This window comes from Astatotilapia calliptera, chromosome 8 (genome assembly GCF_964374335.1).
Source record: "Astatotilapia calliptera chromosome 8, fAstCal68.1, whole genome shotgun sequence".
NCBI classification, from domain to species: domain Eukaryota; kingdom Metazoa; phylum Chordata; class Actinopteri; order Cichliformes; family Cichlidae; genus Astatotilapia; species Astatotilapia calliptera.
In genome coordinates this window covers 10,007,744-10,025,545 of record NC_137429.1, presented here as the reverse complement: position 1 = coordinate 10,025,545, position 17,802 = coordinate 10,007,744, and the positions used below count along the sequence as shown (strand labels likewise).

Genomic DNA, 17,802 nt, shown 5'->3' with positions numbered 1-17,802 from the left:
ACATGGACGAGTGCACAGTGAAGCAAGAATGGAAAAGGTTGGGGATAAAGGTGTCATAAGACAGAAAAGGTAGGCATGAATGATATGATGAGACTTGTAAAAGACTGTCCTTTATTTATATATGATCTAAGCTCATTTCTGCTTAGTTAAATAAGTGTGTAGCATGCAGATAGATAGGTGCTGATTCATCTGACAGAGTGCAACCCTTTGTTTATCTCAGTAACAATCACTGCGAGGTCAGTAGCTCTACAGGTCAGTAAAACAGGACAGCATTAATCCATTTATCAGATATTCTGCAGATTAGCCTGCAACGCGCACGCTTCTGGGATCTGTAGTCCAGAGTGACGATTTTCTGAATGAATCCGAGTCATTTACACAGTGCATGAAGGTCTTCATATATCAAAGGCCTCTGTTATTAGACTCGGTGGTGCTGAAATCAAAGCTTGACCTCAGAGTAATGCGCAATTTCTATCAACCGGTAGCACCTCATTTCTCTCAAACCCCTGCCGTGCGTCACGCTCAGCGCACGTACCCTACTGCTCCCCCACCCATGTGCCCAAGGCGACCGGGCAACCATGAGGTGTGAAGTGAGAGTTGACAAAGCGCCCGGCACTGCAAGCCTGAGCGAAACCGGCCCCCTCTGCGCTCAGGGCTTAGCCCGGCTCAATTAGCGTGACATACTTTCCTCTGTGATCGCCTGCCTTCCGCCCGGCTTCTGGACACAGCGGATTATGCCCACTAACTTCGGCTGCGCACTTCCCAGGAGGCACAACAAAAAGGTTTTCTTTACCATTTTACACACAGTTTCAACAGAAAAGTGACTTGTATGACAGCGGAAATGACTGTGGGCAGGGATATGGCTGAGTTTATTCCTCAGAAGGAGATTGTGTATAATGGCTTGCTGCCTTACTCTGACCGGTTGGACCGGGAGGCCACGGAACTGTTGGCGGAGATCAAAGCGAACCTGTGCAGAGCTGTCCTCCTCAGAGAGCTGTGGCCCGGGGTCGCTTTCTGGTCCAGGAAACTTTTCTCGTAAGTACTGAAGCAAGGTTGGCGTATGATTTAAGACTACCCAAAGGTAACTTAACCCATAGCCAAAGATTCATAACAGTGGGCTTAACAATTGCCTGCATCTTAAAATAAAATTGTGACAGAGTTAAGCAAAGTTCATCAGATAGTACATTTGATTGCTACATTTGAAATAGACTGCAATCTGTCTGTGGTTATAGGTGGAAAAACTTTAAAAGTGTCCTTTGCTGTATTCTTAAGTCTGGAGTTCCAGGAATATTAGTGCACAAAAGCATTTAAAGAAGCAGCTACTTGGTGTTATTGACCTGTCTGCCTTAAGAGGACATCAGGGCATAGTGTTCTGCCTTATAACTTTAATTAAAGGCCGAACCTTAATTCACTGTGTGACTTGGCATAAACTCAAGTTCAATAGATTAGGTTTAGTGTTGAGACAGTCGTACACTGTAGCTGTGTAAGCCTATTCACTGTTTCAGAATATAGGTTAAGTGTAGGAAGTAGGAAGTGATCACCTGTTCGCTCAGTGTCCTCTCTCACCCTTAGGTTTCTGAAGCTGTACGGCCGCAGGTTCAGTAAAGATGACCACATCCTCTTCATCAAGCTGCTGTATGAGTTGGTCACGCTCCCAAACCTGGAGCCACACATGATGCAGAGCTATGCCAGGCTGCTCATTCAGCTTCTCAAGTGGGTGTGAATGCAAATGTACACGAATTTAAACAGGGATGTTGGGGTGAGGGGGTCATGGTAAATCATAAAATCCTCTCAGAAAAAATACCAAACAGAACGAGCTGGATATTGGTTCGAAATTAAACGAGTTATGATAAATTTAACTGTCGACAGACCTTTTGCCTTCATGAACACGTATTAGGAGGGAACTCATGTGTGATGGCAATTACAAATTGCATCTCAGAAAAAAGATCATTTTTCAAAACTTAAAAATTAGTTATTTATTATTTAATTCATTTATATTTAACACTTTCTTGGAAAAACCTAAAGCCTGAATTATCCATGATGCAATGCATGGGAAGACGAATTTCAGGGCCTAGATGGAAAGAAGAATAGACGCAATGCTGCACAGTAAAATAAGTGATAAATAAAATAATAAATAAACCAGAAATACATATATAAGTATTGTACAGCATTTTTATGGCGATGAAAGCCACCATCACGCTGAGGAGAAAGCTTAACTCCTCTGCATGATCCTCTCTTTTCCTTCCTTTTAGTAAAATGAGAACAGAAAGCCATACGATTGGTAAACATCAATGCACCATAAGTGGCGTGACATGTTAAAGTGAAATTTTGCACTTACTTGTATGCTATTTGTAACACAGTCATTTGATGAGTCAAATCATTTGCAGACCCGGGGGGAATCAAACCAAATCATTTTCAAAAATGCTGCATCTGTGTCTGAGCCTGAACCCGAATCACAAATCATTTATTTAAAAAAAAAAAAAATAATAAATAAGCTCAAAATTTTCACCCATTGGGTATAAAATCACACATTTAAACTGAAAATATAGAAGTTAAATCTGCCCTTTGTCAACAAATGGTATGAAACAAAACAAAGGATCTCTGCAAAATATCTCCTATGTGTTTCCCAGATGCCAATAAATGCCAGATCATCCTCTGAAATGTCAAGTGGAAGTTTAAAGTAGCGTAAAATATTGATACTTGGTTGGTATATTGTGTTAATATCTTACAACCATAGAGCGGAAGTTTAAATTTCCTTACACGCACAAATGCACTCAAAGACACTCTGAAAGTAAGTACAAGGGACAATAAAGCATGCTGGCTTAACATTTATTACTCTTTAAGCGATGCTTTTGTCTCTCAGATCAAATTTGTCACTTCTCCAGCGACAGTAGGGTTTTCTCCAAGACGGTCACATTAATCACTTCCCATTTGTCACCAGTTGTTTTCAGGATTTTCACATCCATCACAAAACAACCTCTTAATGTAGACGTCATTTGTCTGAGTGTTTTCCATTAGATGAAAAGAGAAAGATCTGGGCTAAGCGTATATGAAGTGCCAGGTTTCAAAGCTGAGAGATGAGCATCAGGTCTCAAAAGGCTGCTTTTTTTTCTCATCTTTTGGATTTCGCCGTCATTTTCCCGATTGTCTCTTCTTTCCTTCATTTTTCACATCTCCCAACTGAGAGTTTGTTCCATCGTTGTTAGATGAATAAGTGGGGAGGATTTAGAGGTTGTGGAAATCATGCATATTCTCAACTGCACAGACTCTCAACCTATTTCTGAGGTTCAATCCCTTAAAAACTGTGATTTTACAAAGAGCAAAGTAATACAAAAGCACAAAGAGAGCAAAGTGGAAGTTCTCAGGAGGATTAAAAAAACTGCTCCTTTTTAAGCTTAGAGTTCTCGTAAGGGGCACACCATTACTGTGCAATCTAAAAGCTTAACAAGGTGTTTAAAAGAAAACAACAAAAAGTAAAGTCAATGCATGGTTAGCCTGCAGAAACCCAATTATGCCCACTGCTAGATCTTAAACATGTCTAATTTTTTTTTTTCACAGTGGAGTGTTATGAATGTTGGATCATGACTATTTTATACCAAGTGAATCTACGTCTGCAAATTACTAATGCCTGCTGCTGTCAGTCCACTTATGCATTATTGAATACAAAGAATCACAGCGTTGTGTTTGCATACATGCCAATAAGATGGCAGTCATCATGCTGAGTGCAGCCTGTGAGGCAGTGACTCATTTTCTCCACGATTACAGACTCTTTCAGACGCCCTGTGGTCTTTCACTTCAATATGACATTATTATTAGAGGCTTAAATATCTAATAACCTACCAGGACCCTTGTAAAAGCATTATAAATAGGCCAGACAGCTGATAACGGACTTCTTTTTCAAACAGGAAGAAAGAACTTCTATCACGGGATGACCTCCAGCTGCCGTGGCGGCCGCTCTATGATCTCTACGAGAGGGTTTTCTACTCTAAAACCGAGCACCTTGGGCTCATCTGGTTCCCTAAGTATGAAGCTTTATATTTAATTGTAGCTGTTGTGACATATGGTAAAGTGCAGTATCAAGATATGTGTTTTGAATTAAAGAAGAATGCGTACACAGTAGGAAACCTGCTTTCTTTCCTGCCAAAAATGACATGAGAAGATTGATGCTACTTTCATGTCTGTGTGTTAAATATGAAGCTACTTACAACAGTAAACACAAAACCAGCAAACCGGCAAACTCAAAGGCTCAGTTTCTGAGACATGGATTATGCCTAATCCTAGAATAAATCCTTTTTTTCAAATGAGATCTTCATTGTATTTCTCCTTTAGTCTAGGACTAGGCCTAATCCATGACTGGGAAAAAGGGTGAGGGAGTAGAAACAATGAGAAACAGCTTGCTGGGCTCTCTGAACCGAAGGTATCAAACTCATTTTAGGCAACTGGCTTCTTCCAGCCCAAGATTATCCCACATTGGCCAGGCTCCTAAAACCTTTTCATAATCACCTATTAAAAAATATTTTTTCCCTTTCTAAAGAACTGCAAGTACACACTGAACAGTTTGTTGTAGTTACAAACAAAGACTACTGTAAGTTAAACCACTTGATTTAACCAGTGTAGTGTTGTAGGCAATGTGTAATTATTTATTTTTTTGGTAGTAAGCCTATAAAAGTCAACAGACTTCGACCCTCCAGCTTTGACATTAACACTCCAGAGAACTATTCTCAAGATAAACATCCATACAGTGACAATTCTAAAATGATGTCTTCCATCTCTGTACTTTTTACTCTCTGCAAAGTCATCCAGTGGGCCAGATTAGACTCTTTGTGGTTTCTGGCTTACAGGTATATATTCTACATTAATATACTACACTGATCATAACTACAGTACCTACCAGCATCACAGTTGTTTTACTGAGGTATTGTGCTGGACCAGTAACATCCTTGTGTAGTTGACATGAAGAAACTTTTCCTAAAGAACATAGACTGTAGCCACGGCTTTTCACTCCATTTGCACCAGTTACTAACCGGCCACTTTGATAGATACACATCTTCAACTGCTCTTTAACACCAATTATCTAATCAGGTAATCCAATGGCAGCAGCTCGATCTATTTAGGCATGTAGATATGACCAATACAGTCTGCTGAGGTTCAAACCAAGCATCAGAATGGGGAAGAAAGGTGATAAAAGTGACTTAGAAACTGGCATGGTTGGTGTTGCCAGATGGCCTGGTCTAAGTATTTCAGAAACTGCTGATCTACTGGGATTCTCCCACAAAATCATCTCTGAGGTTTCCAGAGAACGGTCTGAAAAAGAGAAAAAAGACAGTGAATGGCAATTCTCTGGTTGAAAATGCATTATTGGTACCAGAGGGCAGAGGAGAATGGCTCCAAAAGCAACTCAAATTTACTCATCGCAAAGAAAGTACTGTATGCACAAGAGAATCTCAGAAGGCACACTGCATCAAACCGAAGCTATAGCAACAGAAGACCACACCCAATGCCACTCCTCTCAGCTCAGAACAGGAAAACTGAGGCTACATTTGCACAGGCTCACCAAAATTGGACAAGAGAAGATTGGGAAAACGTTGCCTAATCTGACGAGTAGCAGTTTCTGATGCAACATTCAGGGGGCATAAAAGCATGAATGCATGGATCCATTCTGCCCTGTGTCATATAGAGGGCAGAATAGTGATATAATGCTGTGGAGGATGTTTTCTTGGCACACTTTGGGCCCCTTAGTACCAACTGGGGATCGATGAGACACCACAGCCTGTTTGAGTATTGTTGCTGACCATGTTCTTCCCTTTGTGACCATAGTGTAGCCCATCTTGGCTGCTTCCAGCAGGACAACATGCCATACCACAAAGCTCAAATCCTCTTAAACTGGCTTCTTGAACGTGACAGTGAGATCATTGTACTCAAATGCCCTCCACAGTCCCTGAACTCAATCCAATAGAGCACCTTTGGGATGTGGAGCAAGAGATTCACATCACGGATGTGCAGTCGACAAATCCGCAGCGGCTGTGTGATTCTATCATGTTAATATGGACCAAAATCTCTGAAGAATGTTTCCAGCACCTTGTTAAATCTTTACCACAAAGAATTAAGTGTCTCAGGAGTGGATATTGCATTCCATTAAAAAGCAGTATCACTCCTTATAATTCACCCAGTGGCCGCACTGGAAACTTACAGCTGTGTGAATCTGTGTAATCACCATCAAAGGTCTTCCTGCTTTACTGTTTTAAATATTTTATATTTAGATTTGGGTTCTGTTTTAATGCTTTGAAAAAGTACTGACTTGTAATCAGACCGCACTATGACCACACCCATCACCAAAGCGAGGCTTTGTTCGGATGTTATGTACATACCTGTTATGTTTTGTTACCGTGTATTGCTTGGTTGCGATGCTGTTGTGTGTGTGACATAATCTGTTGCCAGACACACATAGTCACACACAAACTCATAAAGAGAAAACAATACCAGCCTTGCAGTCACAGCTGGTACAAATCTGAGTTGTGGTCTGAATGTTGAAGGTTTGTTTATTCCTGATGAGGACATGTGAATCTCACAGCATAGCTGAGACACACGCACACACTCACACCTCCTCTCTGTGCTTATTTGCAGCTCCGTGGACCACATTTTGAAAGCTTTGATCAAAAGCTGCAGACTGTAAGTCTCATCCTCTGTGATCATATAATTTGGGCAGCAGATAATGTGCTGCTTTGATCTTCAGTTGAGCTATGTACTGTAGATCATTGTGTCTATTTGCACCTTTAGCCATCTTTGCTTGTCTGCATCTATTGGTGCTCACGTCTATCTTTGTTTATATGTGTGTTTCTGCGTATCTTTTAATGATTTTTCTTAGGTATTTCCCTGCATCATCCACCAAAGAGATGCTGGATGAGTGGCGCCCCCTGCTGTGTGTGTTTGATGTGGTTATGCAGAAGGCCATCAGCAACATGGAGCTGTTCCTGCCTACCATCATGCCCCCGGAGGAACACAGCCAGGGCTTCCAGTAAGTGGGCCAACTTGAATGGCTCTGGTTTGAAACAGTGTTATCCTCCAAGTACAGCTTGTCAGAGCCAGAGCTGACACAAAGGGTACACAAAGAGGTACAATATGTTTAACTTGTTAGTAAATCTCAGCATTTAAGGGATTTGGCTTTTTCTTTTAATGTTCAAAATGCATAGCCACATTTTCAGGCTCTGTAAGCATTTACACCTTTGCTCCTGGGAGCTTTAATGAATAGCGTTCCTCTTGCATCAGCAGTGCTTCCTTGCTCTCTTTGTTTTGCTAATATTTTGCTTTTTTTGGAAAATCTTTGCCCCTCTTTCTCTGCACTCTTCATGGCCATGTTCCAGCTACCAAGCCTCTTCAAAGCCTTCAGTGCATTCTTTAGTTCATTCACTCCTTTGCAAACTATTTGTCTGGATTTATTCTTGGATTCACAAGTACTTTCTGCACAGTTTCCACAATACATCATCTTTAATACTCTATTTTTCCACTTCAGTTTTTTTTTTTCCTTTCTCATCCAGAATATACAGGGGAGGGAATGAGATCATATTTTGGGGAACTTGAGATTGATGAGGGGGATAAAGCCTCAGGTGTGTGTGTCATTGGGTGTGAATGTAATGGTCTGTTTTCTGCATGTGTGTGTGTTTTCAGGTTGTGGTTTGATGAATTAATGCATCTTTGGATGTCATTGCAAAATCAGCCAAGCTGGGAAGGGGTAAGACACAAACACACACACACACGTGCGTTCAATACTTCAGGCACTTTTTGCTCTTTCTGAAATCATTTGACACTTAGTTTTAAAAACTGTTCACTGGCTTGAAAGTGGAATTCTTTAAGCCACAGTGAAGTCAAAATTAATGAAAATTCCACCTCTCAAAATTCTTCTTAAATCTGTCACACCAAGCAGCAGATTTTTTAAAAAGTTTTAATTTATTGTGTGATGGATCATGCAGCTTTCCATTTTTCTAAAAGTGCAGAGTAATTCCAAATGACACAGATTTCTACATTTCCCGATGGCAATGATTGAAATGTTGTTAAAGGATTGTCAGTTTCCACTCAGCGCAGATAAGATTTTCCACTTTGGTTTCCATTCAGCCTCATGGGCCACAGTGGCCTGGCTTTGCACATTTCCTCCTCTCTTCTTCAGCATCTCGTCTCCTTTTTTCCCATTTTTTTTGGATGACACACTTCACTTGTGGAAACATCCTTTGTCCTCACAGTGAATGTTTGCCTAATGTTCTCTTACAGCACTTAGTGAACCTGTTTGCTCGCCTTGCCAATGATAACATAGGCTACGTGGACTGGACCCCTTATATTCCCACAGTGAGTCATTAGCAGAATTATGTTTGCATACAAGTGTTCCCGTAAATGTGGTTTACTGGGAACTCATGGGCTGTGTGAGAGCAGTGGAACTATTGTTTGTATATGTGCATGTCTGGATAGATCTTCACCAGGATCCTACGAAGTCTGAACCTTCCAGTTGGGGTCAGTCAGATGGTGTCACCTCGGTATCTTACCAACTCCTATGACATTGGATACATAGTGTTGTGGGTGACAGCACTTCTGGTACGCAGTCTTTAGATTTTTCTGGCGAAATGTGTAAGAAAAAACATTTACATTTCATTGCAACTGATTACTTTGCTCTTTTATATACCCCTGCAGGGTGGACCAGGAAACCCTGCACAGAAAGAGCTGACCTGCCTCTTCAACAGCATCGCGTCCTTCTACCATCCATCCAATCACGGTCGCTGGCAGGTAAGCCTCTTACTCTCACTCACATGCAAACATGCACACACTATGTGAAACTCCATCTTCGGTTCCTCATTTGATTTATCGCCTGTCATTCGGGACTTGGCTGGCTCTCTTTACGCAGCAGATTAATAACAGAAGGAAATCTCAGATCTGCTCACAGCAGACTGTGAATGTGGCTCTGGGTGATAATTCTTATGTCTAATGTGTGTCTGCAGTCTCGACTGATGAGGCTGCTTCAACGTCTTCCAGCGAGCGTTGTGCGCCGTGTGCACCGGGAACGTCACGCTTCCCCTTGCTGGATCACACTGGTCCCTGAGCATCAACAGTTAACAGATGCGGATCTGCAGGAGTTCACCCGCAGCCTCACTGGAGCCTCCCTTCTGGCTATGTTCAGGTACTGCACTCTGATGGCTGTTAGCCCAAATGAAGGCTTTAAATAGGAGCTATTATTATCACTAGCGTTGTTTTATCAACTATTCAAAATGACCCCTATTTTCTTATACTGGAGCTTGGTTCTACCCCTCAGTTCATCTACTGTCTGAAACAAGCTGTTTTGGCTTAAATGCCTTCTTCTGATTGGCTGCCCCTTACAACCAAAAGAACAGCAAGTAGGTGGGGCTTCAAAGAGAGACAAGAACTGAAAAAAGCTGTATCAAAGTGGATGTTTAGAGTAGGATGAAGTCCAAGCCACTGGCTCCCAGGGACTACATGTGCTTACCTCAGTTTTTGAAACTTTGACTATGTTAAATAGGAACATCTGTAATGATGTAGAAATGACAAAAAAAAGGAAAAGTGTAATGGGTCCACTTTAAACTGCTTTTCTACACAGTTCACTTGTGATACATACATATGTGCATGCATAGGGCTACAGTACAGATGTAAATACAGGCATACTCATACACACACTCACATGCTGTTCCTAATTTTGACTTGACTTGATAAGCTTATATAGTGACTTCTCCATAAATCTGGACATTTTTCTCTTAACAGCTGGATCACTACACTAACAAAATATTAACTCCCCACCATTAAGCAAGCGAGAAAATAATCAAGCTGTGCTAATTGCTATGAACATGAAACACAGCAAAACAACATGAGCGGCTTTTAAAGCCAAGCGTACGAAAAAAGCACCAAACAAATAGTACAGCAGGAAATTATGAGCAAAAAAAGTCAAAACAGCGGAAACAAACAAATGAGCATTAATGAAAAGCCCCCCCCCCACAAAGAATAAATAGTGATTATATTAGATGTTAGGTAGAGCCACTCTGTAAAAATAGTTTGTAACATGACATTTAAAACAAAGACTATGCAAGCGACCCTGTGTGGGAAGTCCGATAGAAATGATATCCACTCGTGCAGAAATAGTTACCATAGGTGTCATTGTGGGTGTTGGTGTGAGCAGTCTGTTGCATAGTTTGAGCCAATTAATGGTCTTGCTCACCGGAGTTTAATGACGAGAATTTCTCCCGACTTTCTTTTATTTTTTGAGCCAAAATTCAGGTTCACAAATAGATTTGGTTCCATCTTCCAACTATCCTTTTTATCTCGATGATAACACTGCTGCTGTTTCGAGTATCACAGCTACCAAAAGTGTCCAGCTAATATGAAGATCGGCAGGTCAGCCTTTGGATCCCTAAAACCTCCAAACAGCAAGGTTAAAACTGGCTTAAGACAAAAGGTGTTACATATACATGAGTCATATTGTGTTTGCTTTGGTGTCTCAAGTCATCATATCAATGTTCCCTGGGTTGTAACTATGTAAACAGCCAACAAACACACCATCTGAATAATTGCCTGCCAGTTATCTAACTGCTGTGTCTCGCTAATGAGTTCAGTCGCTTCGCCTCCTCGGCCTCTGCCTAATCTGGACAAAGACAGGTCATCTGTGATTAGTGTCTACGTGTGTCGTTGTTGTTGTCGCTGCATTGCATGTGCACGACTGTTCATCTGCCCTCTCCTGGTGATTTGCAGTAAAACTGACAGTACAGATGCAGCGTACGCTCTTCAGAACCTGGCTCTCCTCACACCAGAGCTTGTCATACCACCTGTTCTTGAGAAGTAAGTATATGGATATCAGCCATCAAGCCTTTTGATGTACTGTCAAAAACATGCTGGTGTAACATCATTAATATTAATGATTTTTTTTGCTGCTTTTTATCATTCTTTGCCTTACTTTGAAGTGCTGTCTAAGTTTTAGTGAATATAAAAAGAAAGCATAATGTTGGAAAAACAGTTATTTACATAGGAAACTGTTTGCAGTTATATTTGTTTTGATTTGGGAAATTAAGCAGTATTAGTTACAAGTACTGCTTGCTTGATGTATGCCTTTGGATGGACAGTTTCAAAGTGTTTGCCTTGATAATGTACAAAATCTTAAATCTGGATCATTATTCAATATTTAGATAGAAGTATCTTTTTCTGGGATTTCCAAATTGATGTGCGCAGTGGTGTTGAGCAGTCATTCTTTAGGCCTTCTGAAGGTCTTTCAAACTTGCTTTTTCACCCCTTTTTCAGTCCAGTTCTTTTACCTATTGTAACCATTTTTCAGTGGAATATTTTGTTTTTTAAAATTTTTTCAAATTTCTTTGTTTGATTCTTCAAAACATGATAAAAAGTAATAACAGAAATAATTTTGCACCAAAAATGTATTTGCAAAGTGCTGGTAGATGAATACGGCATATCCTAGTGTGGTGTGAAATAATGGGAAAAAATCCAGCAGCGGAGCTGATCCATTGATTAATGGTCTCAATGGAAGGGTGGAGATATATCTATCTCATATTTCATATTTTTTCTACTGATGTCCATTAACATGCACTGTCGCTTTACACAAAAATCAAAATTAATAATAATTAATGTACACTTTTATTTAGAAAATCAGCATGCACTGTCCCTTTTATCCAAACTGTTTTTGTCTTATTTATCATCCTTGTGTCTCACGTACAACAGAACCTATGCAGCAATGGAGACCCTGACTGAGCCGCACACCCTCACTGCCACCCTCAGCTGCATGATTGGGATGGCTCGCAGTCTTGTTTCCCCTAACAACCATTACCCAGAAGGCCGTGTGCACGTGCTCCCACTGCTTATGGGCTCTCTGCCAGGGGTGGACCCCAATGACTTTAGCAAGTGTATGGTGAGTAATTGATGCGTTGATGAGGAATAAAGAAGAATTGTTAGACAAGTAGACAATGCAGCTCTCACTGATTAAATTCCCATTTTTTGTTACATATTCAGGTCTTTCCAATTAATAATTCCTGAAAGTGGAATGAATAGCTCGGTTTGAAGAACTTTGCAATTAATGCGGTTCAGTCTTCAGTTTCTGCTTGAATTGTAAAATGGATTGGTTCCCTCTTCTAGTGTGCTCATTTTCTTCAGACTATATTAATCCATCACACCAGAATAAATTAGTGCGTTTGAAAAAGTTATTGCAGCGACATCTGGTGAGGTATTTAACATGCAGCGTGATCATGTCAGATGATGTAAATTGATAAGTTGCACCTGCTGTGTCTCTCTGTCCAGATAACGTTCCAGTTCATCACCACCTTCACCACTCTGGTGCCTTTAGTGGATTGTTCGTCTGCTCCCTCCCAGCGCAATGATCTCACAGAGGTATGCACATGATACATATTAACAAAGATTAACTAAACATAATGGAGAGTCTAAAATCACATATTGATGAGCCAAAAGTTTTTGTAACTCGGGGCTATCTTGTGCTTTTGGCATTTACTCTTAAAACTCTGGGATAAATTGGCATCCACTACATCACTTAAACCGCCTACAATTAGAAGTTAAACCTTTGGGATTTTAACAAAATGAGACAACAATTATTTGGTAAGAGAAGAAGTAAAAGAAGAAGAAAAAACTTTCCCTTTCTACACCGAATTACAATATTTGGAGGATCCATATGACATATGTTTGTCGGTATGTTTCTGTTGTTTTTTTCTGTTGCAACATTGTAGCTTGATTTTGTCCAAAAGCAAAAATAGTCTACTGTTATTTTGCAAATACCTAAACCATGGGTTTGAGTATTATGTCCATGCCGTGATATTAAACATTCCATTACACTACTTAGCATAAAATTAGAAATACTGAATAAGTCAAGAGATACTCCCCAAACTCATCTTTAGGTACACCTCACTACTAACTGGAAATTGAGACTCATCAGTCCAATTTTAGTGACCCTATTCCTGGTTGTATCCTCGCTTGAAAGTTCACAGCTGACCTGAGTAGGACCTACTCTTCTGGTCTTCTGCTGCTGCAACTCATTTACTTCCCAGTTCGACATGCATTCAGAGATGCTTTTTTGAATATCTTGGCTGTAAGAACAGTCTTTAAAGTTACTTTTCCCTTCCTGTCTGCTCAAAATAGTGTGGCTATTTTCCTCGGACCTCTGGTATCAATAAGGTATTTTCACCCAGAGAACTGATGATCACTGGATATTTTATCTTTTTTGGACCATTTTCTCTAAACCCTTGCTTGGGAAAATCCCAGTAGAGCAGCAATTTCTCAAAATACTCAGAGCAGTCTGTCTTGCACCAACAGCCATGTCACCTTTCTTCCCCATTCTGATGCTCAGCTTGAACTTCCGCCGGTCATGTTGGTCATATCTACAAGCCTAAATATACTGAGTTGTAGCCATGTGATTGGCTAATAACTAGATAACTGCATTAAGGAGCAAATTAACTGGTGAGCTGTGAGTTTGCACCATTATTAGACCGGTTTACTGCAGTGCACTAAGCAGTCAGCCCATTGTTTAAATTGCGTATTAGCCAGAGCATACGTTTGGATGCTTCACCATCATTGCACGGCAATTATGAAATAAATGTTTATTAATAAAGTCATAATTAATAGCTGCTTAATGCCAGAAGGTGACACTGATACTATAAAAGTGACGTATACTCTTCTTGTGCTACTCATAATAACTGAAGAAAAAGAAACACTCACTTTATTTACACTATTTACAGTCCCTTTTCCTTTTTACATCTATTGTACAGTGGGTGTCAGCCTGTGTTATAAGACACAATATTGCCACCTACATACAATACTGAGGCGTCAATTAGTTACTAGCGCTGGATATTTTACAAAACTGTAGCATCGTATTAATATAACATTAATATAACAAATAACATCATTTCAATTGAGCGAATAATAACTATTATTATGATTAGCATTGTAATATCCCTCATTTGAATAATAGTAACCTTAAATGCTTAATTTACATTTGTTGAAATATACTTATTTGCTACCTCAATGACAGTTTGATGAAAGCACTGAAATAATTTTCATATTTCATAGACCAAATGTACAAATGGTTGCATGGCATAAAACTGCCAATAGGGGAAATCACTTGCTAGGTCAACAGCAGCAACAAAATCTGCCTGCCAGAACCTTTAAAGGTCACTAATTGCAATATAGCGTGATGTTTTTAAACTTTACAGAAATCAAAGCGTAAAAACTGAGATGTGGATTTTCCTGGTAGCCAGCTGCTTAGTTAACCCTCCTCTTTCTGTGTCAGAGTTACACTTCAAAAGCTTTCTTCCGAGACAAGCACACATACAAAGAAATAAAATAACGCACTGTAGTATTCTACAAATACTAATCATCTCTTCCTTTCTTCCTCACAGATTGAAAAGGATCTGTGTTTCGCTTCGGCTGAGTTTGAAGACTTTGTTCTGCAGTTCCTGGACAGGTAGAGATACATTAACAAGTCTGTCATTTAGTAAAGCTTTGTTGTCAGTGTCTGAATGCGAATGCGTCTCTCTGTTTGAAATGCACCAGTTTTTTTTTTTTCTCCATGGCGCTGTTGACATTTTCATTACTGCGGAGTGTTTTAAGTGTGTGCTTGTGTATTTGTGTGTGTCTTTGTGCAGGTGCTTTGCTCTGATAGACAGCAGTACCCTGGAACAGACACGAGATGAGATGGAGACGGATACTCAGACTCATTTGGAAAGCCTGGTGGAGTTGGGCCTTTCCTCCACTGTGAGCACAATCTTAACACAGTGCTCGCTGGAAATATACAAGGTAGTGCATTAATACGCACCAACACTTTCAAAGCTTTCACTCTCTCTTTAATTAAGTTTATTAATTCAGTCCCCGCAGTACTCTGACCTTACCCAAACAATTCTTTATCACCTCCTAATTTAGACTGCTGACCTTAACATGGCACATATTTCCATAGCTATGCAAATGATATCCAGCTATATTTAGCAATGAAGCCACATCACACAGTTCAGCCAGTGAAAATTTAGTGGCTTGGCTTGTAATTTTCTGCTTCGAAATTCAGAGAAAACAGAACTTATTGTATTTGGCCCTAAAACCAGATTTACTCAGGGTGACATTACCTTGGCCTCCTCTACTGCTATGCAAAAGCTTGGAGTCATTTTTTAACTAGCATACATGGTTCGCAAAAAAGATAGGCTTTTGAGTGCCTTCTCTTATCTGTGCATTGTTGTCAGAGATTGACGCATACAGTCTCTAAGTGCTGCTGGAAAACTAGTCCATGTATCTAATACATCAAGGCTTGACTATTATAATTCCTTATTATCAGGCTTTTCTAAAAGCTTTTTGAAAAGCCTCCCACTGATACAAAATGTAACAACGCAGCATGGAGAGTACTGACAGACAATGGAAAGAGATGATCCTATTTCTTCAATATCAGCTTCTTTTCACTGATTTCCTGTAAAGTCCTGACGCATTCCCATCTCAGGACGTCAAATGATGCCATTTTCAGATGCCACCTGCGTCTCACCATTACACACAAGGTGACTTTTGGCATCGGTGCCTTGATGCATTGCCCCCGAGAGACGTTAACAGTCCTTTCTCAGAGACCTCAAAAGAGGGACGGCGGTGGGGCATAAGCCACAGGTTTATTAGCCAGGAGACCATTGTCTGCAGCTTGTTTGCACCTTTGTGTCACTTTAATTCCACTTGTTTCCACTTGCTTTTAACTTTCCCTCACTGGTGAGGTTTAGATAACACTTCCTCACTACAGCAAACCTACCCACTGAAAAACATGAGTAACAGCCTCCATCTCTCTAATGCCATAACCTTGTGTCACCACAAGGACACCTTGTGTGTAACTGAGACACACCACCACAACTCCACTGAGAATGAGAGCAGGTTGAAAATCCAGGATTTAGTTTATATCCTTCCCCTCACATACAAAACCCACAGAGTGACCAAGCTCTGCTGTACTTAAAAGACCTCATAGTGCCGTGTTATCCCAGTAGAGCATTTCATTGTCAGACTGCAGGCTTACTTGTGATTCCTAGTTTCCAGGTCTCCTCTCTCCCATGGTACCAGATCCTTATTTGGACTGATGAGGCAGACTTTTATAATTATACTTAATAGCTAGGGCTTGATCATGTGACCCTGATCCATCCCTTAATTACACTGTAAGTGCAGACAGAGAATTGGATGTCTCAACAATGTTGGCAGAAGGCTGCCGCTCTATGAGCCTGGTTCTGTCAGAGGTCACTTCCTGTTAAAAGGGAGTCTTTTTATCTCACTGTTGCCAAGTGCTTGGTCAAAGGGGATGAATGGAGTTTCTATATTGTTTTAGTCTCTACTTTACCAAATAAAGTGTCTCATTTGATGGTTATTAATTGAGAAATGATATTTATTTCTAATATTTGTCCCTAAATAAATAAATGAAAATAGCATTAATAAAGTACATCACTCGATCTTCTTAAATCCTTCCTCTGCGTTAGGTTGCATTGCAGAAAGTGTTTAACTTTGCCACCTCAAACATCTTCGAGACATGCGTGTCAGGCAGGATGGTGGCTGACATGTGCAGAGCTGCAGCAAAGGTACGTATATGTCTAGCTCTTGTTCTCAATTTCCATTTTATACAATATGTGAAGGTTTTCATTCAAGATAATTAAAGAATGTCAAACAAAGATTTCATGTGCTTAAGATGTTGGAAAATGCAGTTTTTCTCCACTAACATGTTCAATTTAGCTACATGCATATTTACTATGTTATGGCCTCATTTTGATGGTTTACTGTTTGTGATCTTATGCATGTATTTGTGTTTGTGCTTGGGCATCTAAATGTATGTGTGCATATCTATGTGTGTACTTTCTGGATGTGCACATGTGTGTCTGTTTGCAGTGTCATCCTTCCGAGTCTCTCCGACTGTTTGTCCCTCACTGCTGCAGCATCATCTCCCACATTACTGACAGTCAGTATAACTGTGCAACAGTTCAGTGTGTGTGTGTAGTAATGTAACTCTGTTTGCATTAAGGCTGTTCCAATAAGCGTTAAACTAGTTAATTCAGAATTCATTCAGTGATAAATGAAACCTGCAGTTTGCAAAGTAAATAAAAATCTTCATTCTTTAATTTGTAGAACACTGTTAGTTCATTTATGATCTCAAAGCAATTAGGAGGTATTATAAGACACCGTATGAGGTCATAAGAGAATTTAAAGTGAAATTGTAAAAAGCAAGTGTTTTTCTCTAACAGTAGTATTCTTTAGCAACTGGTGGTGTCTAAGTGGGACAAATTTAAGGGAAATTAGAAAGAAATTAGAAACTGCGTGAATTAACTTTGAGACTTGGCTCATGTATGTGTTCAGCCCAGTTGTATGCAAAAGCTTGGGCAGTCCTGGAAAAAATATGTTGGCCAAAATTTCACATAATGAGGTCAGTGTATGTACAAGTAATCCCTGTGAGTCAAAAGCTCAGACTTCAGACTGCTCTAAATGCTTGGTTTCAGACAGTGGATGAACTCAGAGGTGGCGCCAAGGCCCAGCATAAGATAGACAAGGGGGGGAATTTGAACTGCGAATCATGCAAAATCACTTTAGTGGACTCTGGAAAATAAATGAAGATAGAAGTTTGACTTTAAAAGTGCCCGCTTCTTTAAATGCTAGTTGACAGCTTTCATTTCATGAACTTAAAATGAGAAAATGTTAATAGTATGTGTGACATGTGCAGATTGGAGGGAAAGTTTCCTTGTGATATACATCGGAACAGCTGTTTTACTTGAAAGTTTTATTGGTCTTCTGGCTCCTGTCTCCACGTTCATAGTTACCTTA

General features: G+C 40.1%; 1 protein-coding gene across 2 annotated transcripts in view; it reads left to right on the top strand.

Moving 5' to 3' along the window:
- The first annotated feature begins 667 nt into the window (after nt 1-667).
- The window catches only part of psme4b (proteasome activator subunit 4b), a 47,935-nt gene continuing 30,800 nt past the window's right edge, over nt 668-17,802 (top strand). Inside the window, exons 1-17 of one of the 2 annotated variants that reach the window (XM_080305049.1) lie at nt 668-1,032; nt 1,570-1,710; nt 3,903-4,019; nt 6,622-6,666; nt 6,863-7,012; nt 7,663-7,726; nt 8,260-8,334; nt 8,455-8,577; nt 8,674-8,766; nt 8,979-9,157; nt 10,735-10,821; nt 11,710-11,896; nt 12,283-12,372; nt 14,388-14,452; nt 14,634-14,784; nt 16,473-16,571; nt 16,876-16,945. In XM_080305049.1, the coding sequence (XP_080161175.1) occupies nt 827-1,032; nt 1,570-1,710; nt 3,903-4,019; nt 6,622-6,666; nt 6,863-7,012; nt 7,663-7,726; nt 8,260-8,334; nt 8,455-8,577; nt 8,674-8,766; nt 8,979-9,157; nt 10,735-10,821; nt 11,710-11,896; nt 12,283-12,372; nt 14,388-14,452; nt 14,634-14,784; nt 16,473-16,571; nt 16,876-16,945 (1,942 nt within the window). In that variant the 5' untranslated portion in view covers nt 668-826. The remainder of the gene's footprint in view (nt 1,033-1,569; nt 1,711-3,902; nt 4,020-6,621; nt 6,667-6,862; nt 7,013-7,662; nt 7,727-8,259; nt 8,335-8,454; nt 8,578-8,673; nt 8,767-8,978; nt 9,158-10,734; nt 10,822-11,709; nt 11,897-12,282; nt 12,373-14,387; nt 14,453-14,633; nt 14,785-16,472; nt 16,572-16,875; nt 16,946-17,802) is intronic. The other variant, XM_026178405.2, reaches the window with a different exon arrangement.